The 12,429-nt window shown below is 37.2% G+C and overlaps 1 protein-coding gene across 1 annotated transcript; it reads left to right on the forward strand.

Moving 5' to 3' along the window:
- Positions 1-1,895: 1,895 nt before the first annotated feature.
- Positions 1,896-11,861, forward strand: LOC121366574 (multiple epidermal growth factor-like domains protein 11; the record flags this gene model as incomplete). Its single annotated transcript, XM_041490961.1, has 5 exons — positions 1,896-1,965; positions 6,307-6,435; positions 7,078-7,290; positions 8,511-8,741; positions 11,733-11,861. Coding segments are annotated over exons 1-5 (772 nt in total), but the record flags the coding sequence as incomplete, so codon positions are not given.
- Between the last annotated feature and the right edge of the window lie 568 nt (positions 11,862-12,429).

Genomic DNA, 12,429 nt, shown 5'->3' on the forward strand with positions numbered 1-12,429 from the left:
GAGGAGCACCAAATATATCTCGCCTGGCCAAATTTGAAAATGCCCCCAACTTTTCAATCCATAATCAACGCTACCAATGATGCCATTGGTGATACACATGACAGTGTTTGTTGTCTTAATGTTGTTTCAACTGGCCATTATACTAATGCAATTTAATTTCAACTAGTGAAAGTGTACCAACTATAATTGTGCTTGCAATATGTGAGGGGTTTTATTGATGACTTCTGTTTTTTTTTGCGGAATTAATGCAGTGATATATTCTTCCAGTTATGTCTTAAACGAGCAGCTAAATCCCACTTATTTGTCATTCAACTTAAGGGTGAATGGTGGTAGTATTTATATCCATGTTGTATAAGTATGTTGATTGAAACGCTGCGTGTAGCAGTTTTAACCATTGTCGTCTCTGTGATTTGATTTGGTGGCATACACCCTCAAGACCATATTGTGTGTGTATGTGTGTGTGTGTGTGTGTGTGTGCGTCCGTGCGTATGTGTGTATATGTGTGTGTGCGTGTGCGTATGTTTGTGTGCGTATGTTTGTGTGCGTGTGTGTGTGTGTGTGTGTGTGCGTCCGTGTGTGTATGCGTCCGTGTGTATGCGTCCGTGTGTGTAAGTGTGTGCGTCCGTGTGTGTATGTGTGTTCGTCCGTGCTTCTGTGTGTGCGTGCGTTGTAGTTGTAGTTGTTTATAAGTACCATAACGGTACAAGGTAGTACAACATTAGAATAAAATATTTCTTGCATATACCTCAATATACTTATTCAAATCATACCTGAAGATATTCGAATACACACGCAGACTGTTAGGAGGAACACGCTGTTCGTGTAGATCGACATTTGTAATACACCAGGAAGTCAAATACGCAGATAGCCGACTGGCGTAGAACGTTGTGTATACAGTACTCTAGGTTCAGTAACTTAATAACTTGGGGACATGTGTTGAAGTCAGAGCGATATCAACACGTTGTATACATTTTCAGTGTTCTTATTGTGAGGTGTTGTGGAAATGTGTCGTTCAAGGGCGGATCTAGTTTGCGCTCCGGTGGCCATTCGTCTGTCAAACGTCAGCCAATATTTATCGGAGACATTTAAGAAGAGCAATATGATCAACTAATTATATATTTTATTATTAATGGAGTGTATAGTATCGACTATTATATCGTTTTGTTAATGATGGATTCGACAGTGATGATGAATGCATGCAGCAGGGTGTTTTATCGGACATTAAGTGTCCATGTTTTCTGGAGGGGACGAAAACAAACGTATATAAAATAATCGCAGCTACATGATTAGTCTAAGACGGTGATGCAGCGTCAAACACAAAGACCACTTATAATATTAGAAAGTACATTAATCTGCATTAATTAAAAAATAACACTTCGAAAGTACCTGAACATGCATTTATATACAATTCTTCCAAGGGCATTAACATGCATTGTAGACAACATTCATTATATAAAAGGTATTTTTTCGTTAAAAACACACGATTGCACATGTTTCCTACAGAAAAAAACCCACACAAACTAAATCGATTATATCAATAACAAACACTTGGTTTTGGGGACGTTTGAAGATCGGGGTAGGGTACGTGCCACTATAATCTCCTCCCCCCTCCCCTCCCCACACCTCCCCGTTAATCCGCGCCTTTGACACCTACAAAGGAGACGGGTTAGTGTACAAAGGTCTTTTTCAGAGATATGAAAACGCCTCAACACAAATACCCAGTGCGCAACCAGTTTCAATACCTTCTTTTCAAACCATGTGTCTTAGTAGATACAGCATGACACAACTCCACCACCCCCCACCCCCACCCCCACCCCCCGCTCTCATACTGAATGTTTCGCTGCTTGCCAGTGCGACAGACAAGGTAACTTCCCGGTTCGCACAGAGAGTACAAAATGTCGACCTGGTTGACGACTGTGTTTCTCTGTGTAATGTGGACAAGCATAAAAACTGATACAGCATCAGGTATGATTTTATACTAGACATCAGATACGATAATCCTATTATGTTAGCAAGACACTGAAATATGGTAAAACTGAAACAGTAGAAGTTAAAGTTTGTTTCGTTTAATAACACAACTAGAGTGCATTGATTTACTAATCATCGGCTATTGAATGCCAAACATTTGGTAATTTTTGACAGTCTTAGAGAGGAAACCTGCTACATTTACTCATTAGTAGCAAGTGATCTTTTACACTGACCGTTACACAGACAGGACAGCACATACCACGACCTTTGATATACCAGTCGTGGCATACTGGTTAGAACAAGAAATAGCCCAATAGGCCCACCGACGGGGATTGATCCTCGACCGACTGAGCATCAGGCAGGCATTTCCTACTGGGCTTTGACAATGATTCATGAATGCATGTCACCATAGCTGTATTTATTCCAGTGACCTCATTTATATACTAGTTTTGATTTTGTAAAGTAGTATCGGTGTGCCAGTCCTCTTTATGGCAGACAAAATGATGTATTGTCCAGTGAAGGATTTTCACGGGAGTGGCTGTCTTCCTATAGACACGGCACTACATAGAGATCCATGGAATCAATCACTATTTTGTCAAATGCCCATTCGAATACGGCCTTGATCACATGAATATGTGGACATATACTGAACTTCCTGAACATCGTTTCAGCTAGCGATACTCGCACTAAAATCACTGAAATCAGTTGCTACGCCTAAACAATACAAACAATGCAAGAACAGATCTTACTATGTTTAAGTTTAGTTCCAGTGGGAAATCTTTCAGGAATATAGCATTGCATGGTTATTAAAACCACAATTATAATATGACATAATTGTAAGGGTGTTGTTATACAATGAATAAATAACTGAATAATACAAGTACAAAATATAAGTACAAAACGTGCGCCGGCCTCGGTGGTGTCGTGGTTAAGCTGGTATGTACTGGGTTCGAAAGCAGGTACTGGATCACACCCAGAGCGAGTTTTAACAACTCAAGACCACTACACTCTCTTTTTTTCTCACTAGCCACTAACAACTAGCAATTAACCCACTGTCCTGGACAGACAGCCCAGATAGCTGAGGTATATGTCCAGGACCGCGTGATTCAACTTTAATTGGATAAAACCACGAACATAAGTTGAAATGAAACAAAACGAGTTTTCATGAAAGTATCTGGCATATCTCTGTGCGTTGAGACCACTGCGTTATAAACGAAGTCTACAATTGCTTATTTGGTTTGAAAGTGGTTCGTATGATAACAAATGTTCATTTAAATACACATTTAATTGGAGATATACACATTTTAGATGGTCTAAGATAGTTTATGTTCGTACATTATTGTCCAGATAATTCCAGTCAAAGACTATAGATGATCTATTTGTTTTTTATATATAATTTTGTTCTGAAGTCCGAACCAAATTGTTAACAATTACGATGAATTACTCTCCTTACTCTTTAATTACCGTTACATTTCCCCCAAAGTTTGTCCACACACAAGTTGTGAACAAAACATTACAGTGACACAGATTCCACATATGAGACTGTAACGATGTCTCCAGTGTCGACTTCGCTGAGATAGTATAGGGCAAAATACATGCAGGTTTCTGCCGTCTGCTATTTTGTTTTTTTATGGAACACTCTTCAAGAGGGGTGAAAGCCTCCAAAGTATGTGGCATAATGAATATAAAATCAATGATCTCTAGTGGGATCTTTAACAAACAAAACATAATAATTACAAAATAATAATATGATGTAATCACGCTTGCTTTTATATCATAACATGTTATGACGTTGTTAGAATAAATCATAACCTTGTACCCCTCTTGGAGAATATTCCATAAAAAGTCAAAATGGCAGCCGGCACAAAATTACATGCTTTGTGCCCTATGCGATCTCAGTGAAGTCGTTATAGGTGACAAGGTTATCATCTAGTATGTGGAATCTGTGTCATTGTAATGTTGTTGTTTTTTTTTGTATTATCATCAGGATACATCGCTTGTAGGAAACCCCTTTAACACAAGTAAACTATTAATCTAACATGTGCTTGATTATTGTGATTACCAATGTGGAAACCGTACTAAAACTTAAGTAAACTTACCAGAACATCTCCGTACCAATCGAATACTCTAAATTGTGTATCAATGTTAGTACCCCAAATAGTTTCGACAACTGGGGATGACTGTCTTTGTAATTGTGATACATGTCAAACCGTTTGACAATTTCCATTTCTTGGTGTAACAAGGGTGGTTAGTTTGTGGGTGCGTTGGTAGGTGGATGGATACATGGATGTGGGTCGATGGATGGATAGGCGTTTGGATGCATGCAACTAAACACTTAATACACACCCTTCTCTCCATCCATCCATTGGCGTTTGGACGAACGGTCGGGTAAGTGGATGGATGGAGGAATGGAGAAAGACAACTAAATAAGAGAAGAAAGAAATGAAAGAACAAAAGGGGGAAATAGAGGATGGAAGGAAGGAGAGAAGGGTGTGTGTTGTTTAGTTGGGTGCATCCATCCATCTATCCATCCTTCGGTACACTAGTTGGATAGTTTTCTACCAATTTTATACATTTGGTATATGGATATATACCAAATGCATATAACCATGTCTGTTGAAAAGTGCATATACAAAGTCTTATACTTTCTTATTCACCTTTAGTGAGTGTATCACTAAACAAACTTTGCTTTCGTAGTCAGTCAGTCATGCATGTATACATCTTTCTAGTTCAAAGTTCAACTTATCATCATAATACAATGTACAACAACATAATAAATATATACTGGATGTACAGGATTATAGTGGAACATGATTTAGTAATAAATAACAACAACCACAACCACAACCACAACCACAACAATAATAATAATATAATAATATAATATAATAATAATAATAATAATAATAATAATAATAATGACTACGTGTCAGAATTAGCAAATGTTTGACATCCAATAGCCGATGATTAATTAATAAATGTGTTCCAGTGGTGTCGTTAAACAAAACAAACTTTATCGACCAATACAAAATTGCGTGTAGCTAAGTAAACCTTTCAAATAAAGAGGTCACTGTCATCATAAGCAAAACGTGTACTATTACCCACTCATGTACCCCAGTCAGCTGTCTGCTGACATAACTTCCTGGTCCTCGTTCCACGAAGTGAACGTAGCGATAAGACAGGGTAGTTATGTATGTAAGACGATCTTAGGGTTAAAATAGCTAGGTGGAACGGGACCCAGGTCAATAGTGTATTACACAATGTCGACTTAAATTAACAACATCTTCCTATTCACGGTCTGTTTGTGTCTTCGTACATCTTCAGGTATGTTTGGTATAAGACTATTGTTGTTGTTGTTATAATTATTACTTGTCCCCTACCGGTCAAACCGGAGGGGACTATAGTTTTCATATCCGTTCTTTTGTCTGTCCGTCATTCCAACATATAGTTTTCAGAATGCCCGGAGATACTGAAAGTGTGTCTATATTTTTATCATATACTGTTACAGATGAAGTTTGACTTTCATGGCGATTTACCCATTTGATAGAGTTATGGCCCTTGAAGTTAGGAGATACGGATATTTTAATCCCGCACTTCTTTTCTTTGTTCAATGCTTCAACATACTGAGCTGACATGTTGTGTATAGCCTTAACATGTTCTGTTGCAGATTAAGTTAACATTCTTGGCGATTTAACAGTTTTTAATAGAAAGAAATAAATGTTTTATTTAACGACGCACTCAACACATTTTATTTACGGTTATATGGCGTCGGAAGAGTTTTTAATAGAGTTATGGTTCTTGAACTTAGAATATACGAATATATGGTGTTTTTTTACACTTTTTTCTTCAATACCTCAAAATTGAGTTGAGTTTTTGGTGTAGCTTTATTATGTATTGTTACATATCAAGTTTGACCTTCATGGTGATTTGTCCCTTTTTGACAGAAAGAAAGAAAGAAATGTTTTATTTAACGACTCACTCAACACATTCTATTTACGGTTATATGGTGTCAGACATATGGTTAAGGACCACACAGATGTTGAGAGGAAACCCGCTGTCGCCACTACATGGGCTACTCTTTCCGATTAGCAACTTATAGAAAAATATATGAAACTTCTATTATAATACTATTGATACACGAGTCCACGTTGTGATGTCACGTGGTTTCTCTGAACGGTACCATGTAGAGATACAACCTTTTTAATGTATTAATATTATTGTTATGTTTTCGTTTCATTTCTTTTGGCGGGTTGGGTGGATTAGATTAACCCATTATTTCTTCAATAATTCATTTATAAATATGTATTAATACTAAATATTGAATTATTTTATTTCTAGGAGTTTGTCCAGAAGGTCACTATGGTTTAGACTGCAGCTACACGTGTCACTGCACGTCCGGTTGTGATAGCGTGACAGGATGTTCCGGTGGATGTACGAAAGGCTGGTCTGGACCTAAGTGCACAATTGGTAAAACGTGTTATTTAATTTATAACATTTCATTTGCATTCATCAGATACTCATTTATATGCAGGGAATATGAAATACTTACATACTTTAAAAAAAACAAATACCTATCATATAATCACCATTTCTCTTGATCCTAAATATGTGTAACCTTTTAGAGCTCTTAGCAATTTGCATTGGTTTATTACCTCGCAACGTATTAATACTCTTTGCATGTTTCAAGGGAAATTGTTCATTAGCATATTCAGTGTCATCCCTTATTTCTATGGGGAGGAGGCCTTTGTAGGGAAACTATATATAATGTGTGGGCATAAAATATCCGACCGCAATGTAATTTCATTACAGTTAATTTATGTATAAAAACAAAGAGATCCCGATTATTAGTTCATTTCGAACATTAATGTTGGGGATATGATTAGCATCAGGCTTAGGGCTATGTTTAAGTTTAGATTTAGATTAGGATAAACATTCTTGAATATCTTGTATTCTTGAAAATAATGAGTGGGGAAACACATTACCAGGCGGGCTAGCAAACTGTTTACAGTCTGTGATACGTAATTAAAATGTAAGCTAGGCATAAAATGACGCAGAAATATACACATGTTAACAATGTAAATCAATATATACAAATTTGTTATATTTCAGAAAATGTAGCCTTAAACAAAACTGCCTATCAGAGTGGTTATCACCCTACAGTAGTTCATCCTCCGTCGTACGCTGTTGATGGGAATACGGATCAAGGATCATATGGCAGTCTCTGTATCGTTACTCCCTCACTGGAACCGTACACGTGGTGGGAGGTGGACTTAGGGAGACCATATTACATACACCAGCTTGCTGTTCACTTTAGGACAGATTGTAAGTGCATTTGAAAAATGATAGTTAAACAATCATAACCAATATAAAACTTATGCTGACTCATAGAACTCACGTGTATTTTCTCATGTAGTGGCACGGTTTCTCAATACAATATTAAATTTGATTTGCTATAATCATAATAATCCAAATAAAACATATTAATGGGTACATGCCATGGCGATTTTGTAAAAATTTCCTTTAGATTGTTTTGTACAGATTTCGTCAATGCATTGAATCAAAGCGACAAGTAAAATGGTGCAATAAGGCGCGCATGCGTGTGTGTGTTTATTTTTTGCAGTCAATGTTTTGTTAAATGGACAATTGTTACCACGCTGTGTCATACTTTAAAAAAAAAATAGACAAACAAAAGGAATAAATTGGATCTGCGTTTCACGAACAAATTAGCCTGCTGTCAGTACATAGATAACTGATACAAAGGTAATTTAAAGTCTACAAACAGGTTCCTGTTATGTATGTCTGTGTGTTTATACTTAGTGTCGTGACTGTATTCAATTAAGGTTCAAACATGCTGTTCTGGACACACACACACACACACACACACACACACACACACACACACACACACACTTTAAGCTATCTGGTAGGGTAGTAGTTAGTTGTTAGTGAGAGAGAAGTCGATGTAGTGGCCTTACACCAACCCACCGGGGGTAAAACACGAACAGGGTTGGCTCCGGTAACAGGATGCGAACTCAGTACCTATCAGATTTTAAGTTCAATGGCTTAACCACTACACCACCAAAGCCGATTTTGTTTATAAAGTTATTGTTATATTTGGACAGACAGACGTGGATCCTAGGAATGAATTGCCGGTGTTCTGTTCGCTCAAGACAAATCACACCAACACAAGACACCGGTTTCATTTCATTTATCCTCATTTTCGTGCATTTTCGTAAACAATTAATGTTCAAGCACGCTATCTTGGGCTCACACACCTCAGCTACCTACCTATGCCGGTTGGTTACCTGTGTTGTGTGGTGTTACAAGGTTAAATCATCCACAAACAAATCAACCTTTAGCCAGTATGTATACAACAATAACTGATACATAAATATGAACAACAAAACCGTTAACAACGACCAACACCGTGTATCTACACAATGCAGAGCCGAATAGGCATTTGGCAAAATAATGGTTGATTCCATTTCATAGGACAACAGCGAAAAATACTCGTTTTAATGTTGTTTATTATATTTAAACAGACGTGGCCCCCAGGAATGACGTCCACGTATTCAGTTCGCTCAAGATGAATCAAACTAACACAAGCCACCTGTGTGGTGTGACGACGTTAAATAGCTCGGATGTAACATATATCACCTGTAACGATACGGCCCAATACATCACACTCTTCCAGGGAACAAACAACGACGACGTGGATGTCGAGCACTACAATCCTGGGAAAAGAATGGATATTTGTGAAGTTGAAGTCTTTAGTAAGTGAAGCCATTCATCAATTGTAAATAGATGTGGTATAATAAATAGTATTCGACGTTTCTATAACTGTACCTACAATCTGATTGTTACGAGCAGACGAAATACAATAGCAGGTCGTGATATAAATGACGTTTCATTCAATTATTCAAACGCCCTGGTGCCTTCTGAACGTACCTTAATTGTTATATCATTTATTTAAAATAATTGAAAACGTATAGCAGACCTATTCATTATGGGTTTTGCTAAATGTAATCTCTCTCTCTCTCTCTCTCTCTCTCTCTCTATCTCTCTCTCTCTCTCTCTCTCTCTCTCTCTCTCTCTCTCTCTCTCTCTCTCTCTCTCTCTCTCTCTCTCTCTCTCTCTCTCTCCCCCCCCCCCCCAGCATATAGTAAGTACTCAATTTTGTTTATCGATATCTTCATCTCTATAACAGGACAAAAAATGACCTAGCAATTCAGGATCTTAATGTTTTTCTGTGACATGTGCTATATCCATCCATGCCTCTATGGGATGGTATGATCGTCTCTCTGTCACCAGTACTATATCCACCCATGCCTCTATGGGATGGTATGATCGTCTCTCTGTGGTCTGTGCTTTATCCACCCATGCCTCTATGGGATTGTGTGATCGTATTTCTGTGACCAGTACTATATCCACCCATGCCTCTATAGGATTGTGTGATCATCTCTCTGTGGTCTGTGCTATATCCACCCATGCCTCTATGGGATGGCATGATCGTCTCTCTGTTACCAGTACTATATCCATCCATGCCTCTAGGGGATGGTATGATCGTCTTTCTGTGATCAGTATTATATCCACCCATGCCTCTAGGGGATGGTATGATCGTCTTTCTGTGATCAGTATTATATCCACCCATGCCTCTATGGGATGGTATGATCGTCTTTCTGTGATCAGTATTATATCCACCCATGCCTCTAGGGGATGGTATGATCGTCTTTCTGTGATCAGTATTATATCCACCCATGCCTCTAGGGGATGGTATGATCGTCTTTCTGTGATCTATGCTATATCCATCCATGTCTCTATGGGCTGTCCGAATAAACAATATTCGCTTAATACAGGCCAGTTGACAGAAAATCGTACGTGATGAAAAATAGTTGCCACTTAAGACAGTTAACGGCTTGGAAAGGTTGCACTGTAACTTCGTGTAACACTTTTTCGGCACATTAACAAATACATCTATATCAAAAGCCGTGGAATGGGCTGTCCTGTCCCTTGCTGTTAAATGAAACTGCAGTGGATTTCTTTTTATGGACTGTTGTCATGGACTATATGTCAGAATTACCAAATGTTTGTCATCCAAGAGCCTCTGATGAATAAATGAATGTGCTTTAGTTGTGTTGTTAAACGAAACAAACTTTAACCACTACGCCATCGAGACCTGTTATTTTTTATTTTGTTTTGTTTTAAGAATAATATCGTAAAAAACCACCACAGAAGGATAATTTTATTTAAACTCAGGCCGTTATGCAAAGGCGCAAGAGGAATATCCATACATAATTAGGACAAAATGGTTTACAGAAGGATGTATAAAACACTGATTGTATTTCACGGTAAATTATATAACGAACTTAATACATTTCTTGATGTTACAGTGAAGCGATATATGATTAAATATACGTATTCAGGTTATCTCAATAATTAGTATGATGTGTACTTTCGATATTAATATATGTCACGGTACAATAGTGTATAAATACATTATAAAATAACAATATGTAGAATATTTCAACTATAACTGTGTACTTATATTTGACAATTTTACATTATTATTATAGTTATAGAAGCATGTCTATTAAATAACAGATATAAATATTTTGAATAACATAAAAAAGTATTGTACAACAGAAGTGGGTCTGCTGTATTAAAGAAACAAATATATTATATAACATAAATAAGACTATTATAAAACAGAGATAAGTATTGTATAACAGAAGTAAGTACTAGTATATTGTATGACAGAACTGTATTTACACATCGTCATATTTGGACAAAATTATTCACATGCAGGCACGTGTGAAGGGGCAGGAGGAGGGGGGGGGGGGGGGTATGGGTGTAAACTCCTCCCAGCTCAAGCACATTTTCTTTTCCCTCACAATATTTCTCAAGGGAGCATAAATCGACCCTCTATAAACTTCGGTCGCCGTGGTTTAGACCCTTCCTTGATAAAATGCTTGCACATGCGCCTGACAGGAGGATGCAAGCAAAAATGAATACATATCTTGATACATATATATGAAAATAAACACATTTCTTGGTATTACAGCATTTCAATTATAGCTCTCTACTAAAATATATTTCGTGATGTAACAGTAGATATATATTGAACAAACTCAGTATTAAACATGTTTGAGCAACGACTGTGTACTTTCTGTTCATGATAATACATTATAGATATATCAATGTTCAGTACATTTCAATTTATAATCGAGTTTACTTAGGTATGGATAGGTTTTACGAATTAAAACTAAAGACGTTTGAAGTATAACTGTATGCTTAAATTCGATTTAATTAATTGAGTAGATTAAGATAATTAAGGTTGTTGTTGATATTGTTCAGACATTTACATACTTGAAAAAAACTATCTTTATGACGTGTGCTTATTATTTTACTGCCCATCAGTGTTCTAAATGTATAAATATTTGGTCGGATATAATAATATGGACGTAAACACTCTCTCTCCGGGTATTATGGCAAAATATGAATACAAATGTATTATGAAATTCGTTCTTATCGCAATGTGTATGCCTCTATCTTCCAATAGAACACTGTTTTAACGTCCAACGTGACGGTCCATATTTTTTCAGGAATAATATTAGAAAATAAATATATTTTATTATTGAAAGTAATGCATGTCTTGCAGTTTCTACATGTGGCTAATGTCTATTGATCGAATTGAAACAAAACTATATGCATAACTAACACGCAGGGCCGTTTCGTTAATATATTGTGTTTCGTTATCCTTTAAGTTTGTGACGCTGGCACGTTTGGAGATAACTGCACCGAGTTCTGTCACTGTCAAGGTCAGCCGTGTAACTATACAACTGGAGAATGCGTGGGTGGATGTAAACAAAATTGGACTGGAACGCAGTGTGATGGTATGATACGCGCACACACATATATGCACAAGTGTATCCTCGATCCTTGGGGTTGGCGGTGAGGGTAGATAAAATAATTAATTAATAAAAGCTGTCCAGGGATGTACAAGTTTATCTAGCCCCGTGAAAACATAACATGGTTACCGTAAGTATTGACGAAATAAAACAAAATTAATAGATTAGCTTGAATAACACGTATATTGTTATTAATATTAAAGATACCTGTGATGTTCACTGTTACGAAATATTTGATTGCGTCGTACTATTGTTCGTCAAATTGTAAGAATGAATGCAGGAATTTCCTACATGATTGTGGTGTTAAGGGGTACCTATAAAGTGCTTGCACTAAAATTAGGGATGTTTCCGCATCAGTTTTACATTCCTTCATTGCTCCCTTCCGCACCCCACCCCACCCATCATGTACGTAAACGTATCGATCATACATATACACCACGAGTGCAGTTACTTTCCGTGATGCACGGGTGACAACATTTCCATGAATTTGTTCTATCAGAGAGGCAAATTCAGCACACGATCACGTGAGTGTCGCAAAAGTTCGAAATAGTTC

Source organism: Gigantopelta aegis, unplaced genomic scaffold (assembly GCF_016097555.1).
Source record: "Gigantopelta aegis isolate Gae_Host unplaced genomic scaffold, Gae_host_genome ctg6225_pilon_pilon:::debris, whole genome shotgun sequence".
Lineage (NCBI taxonomy): Eukaryota > Metazoa > Mollusca > Gastropoda > Neomphalida > Peltospiridae > Gigantopelta > Gigantopelta aegis.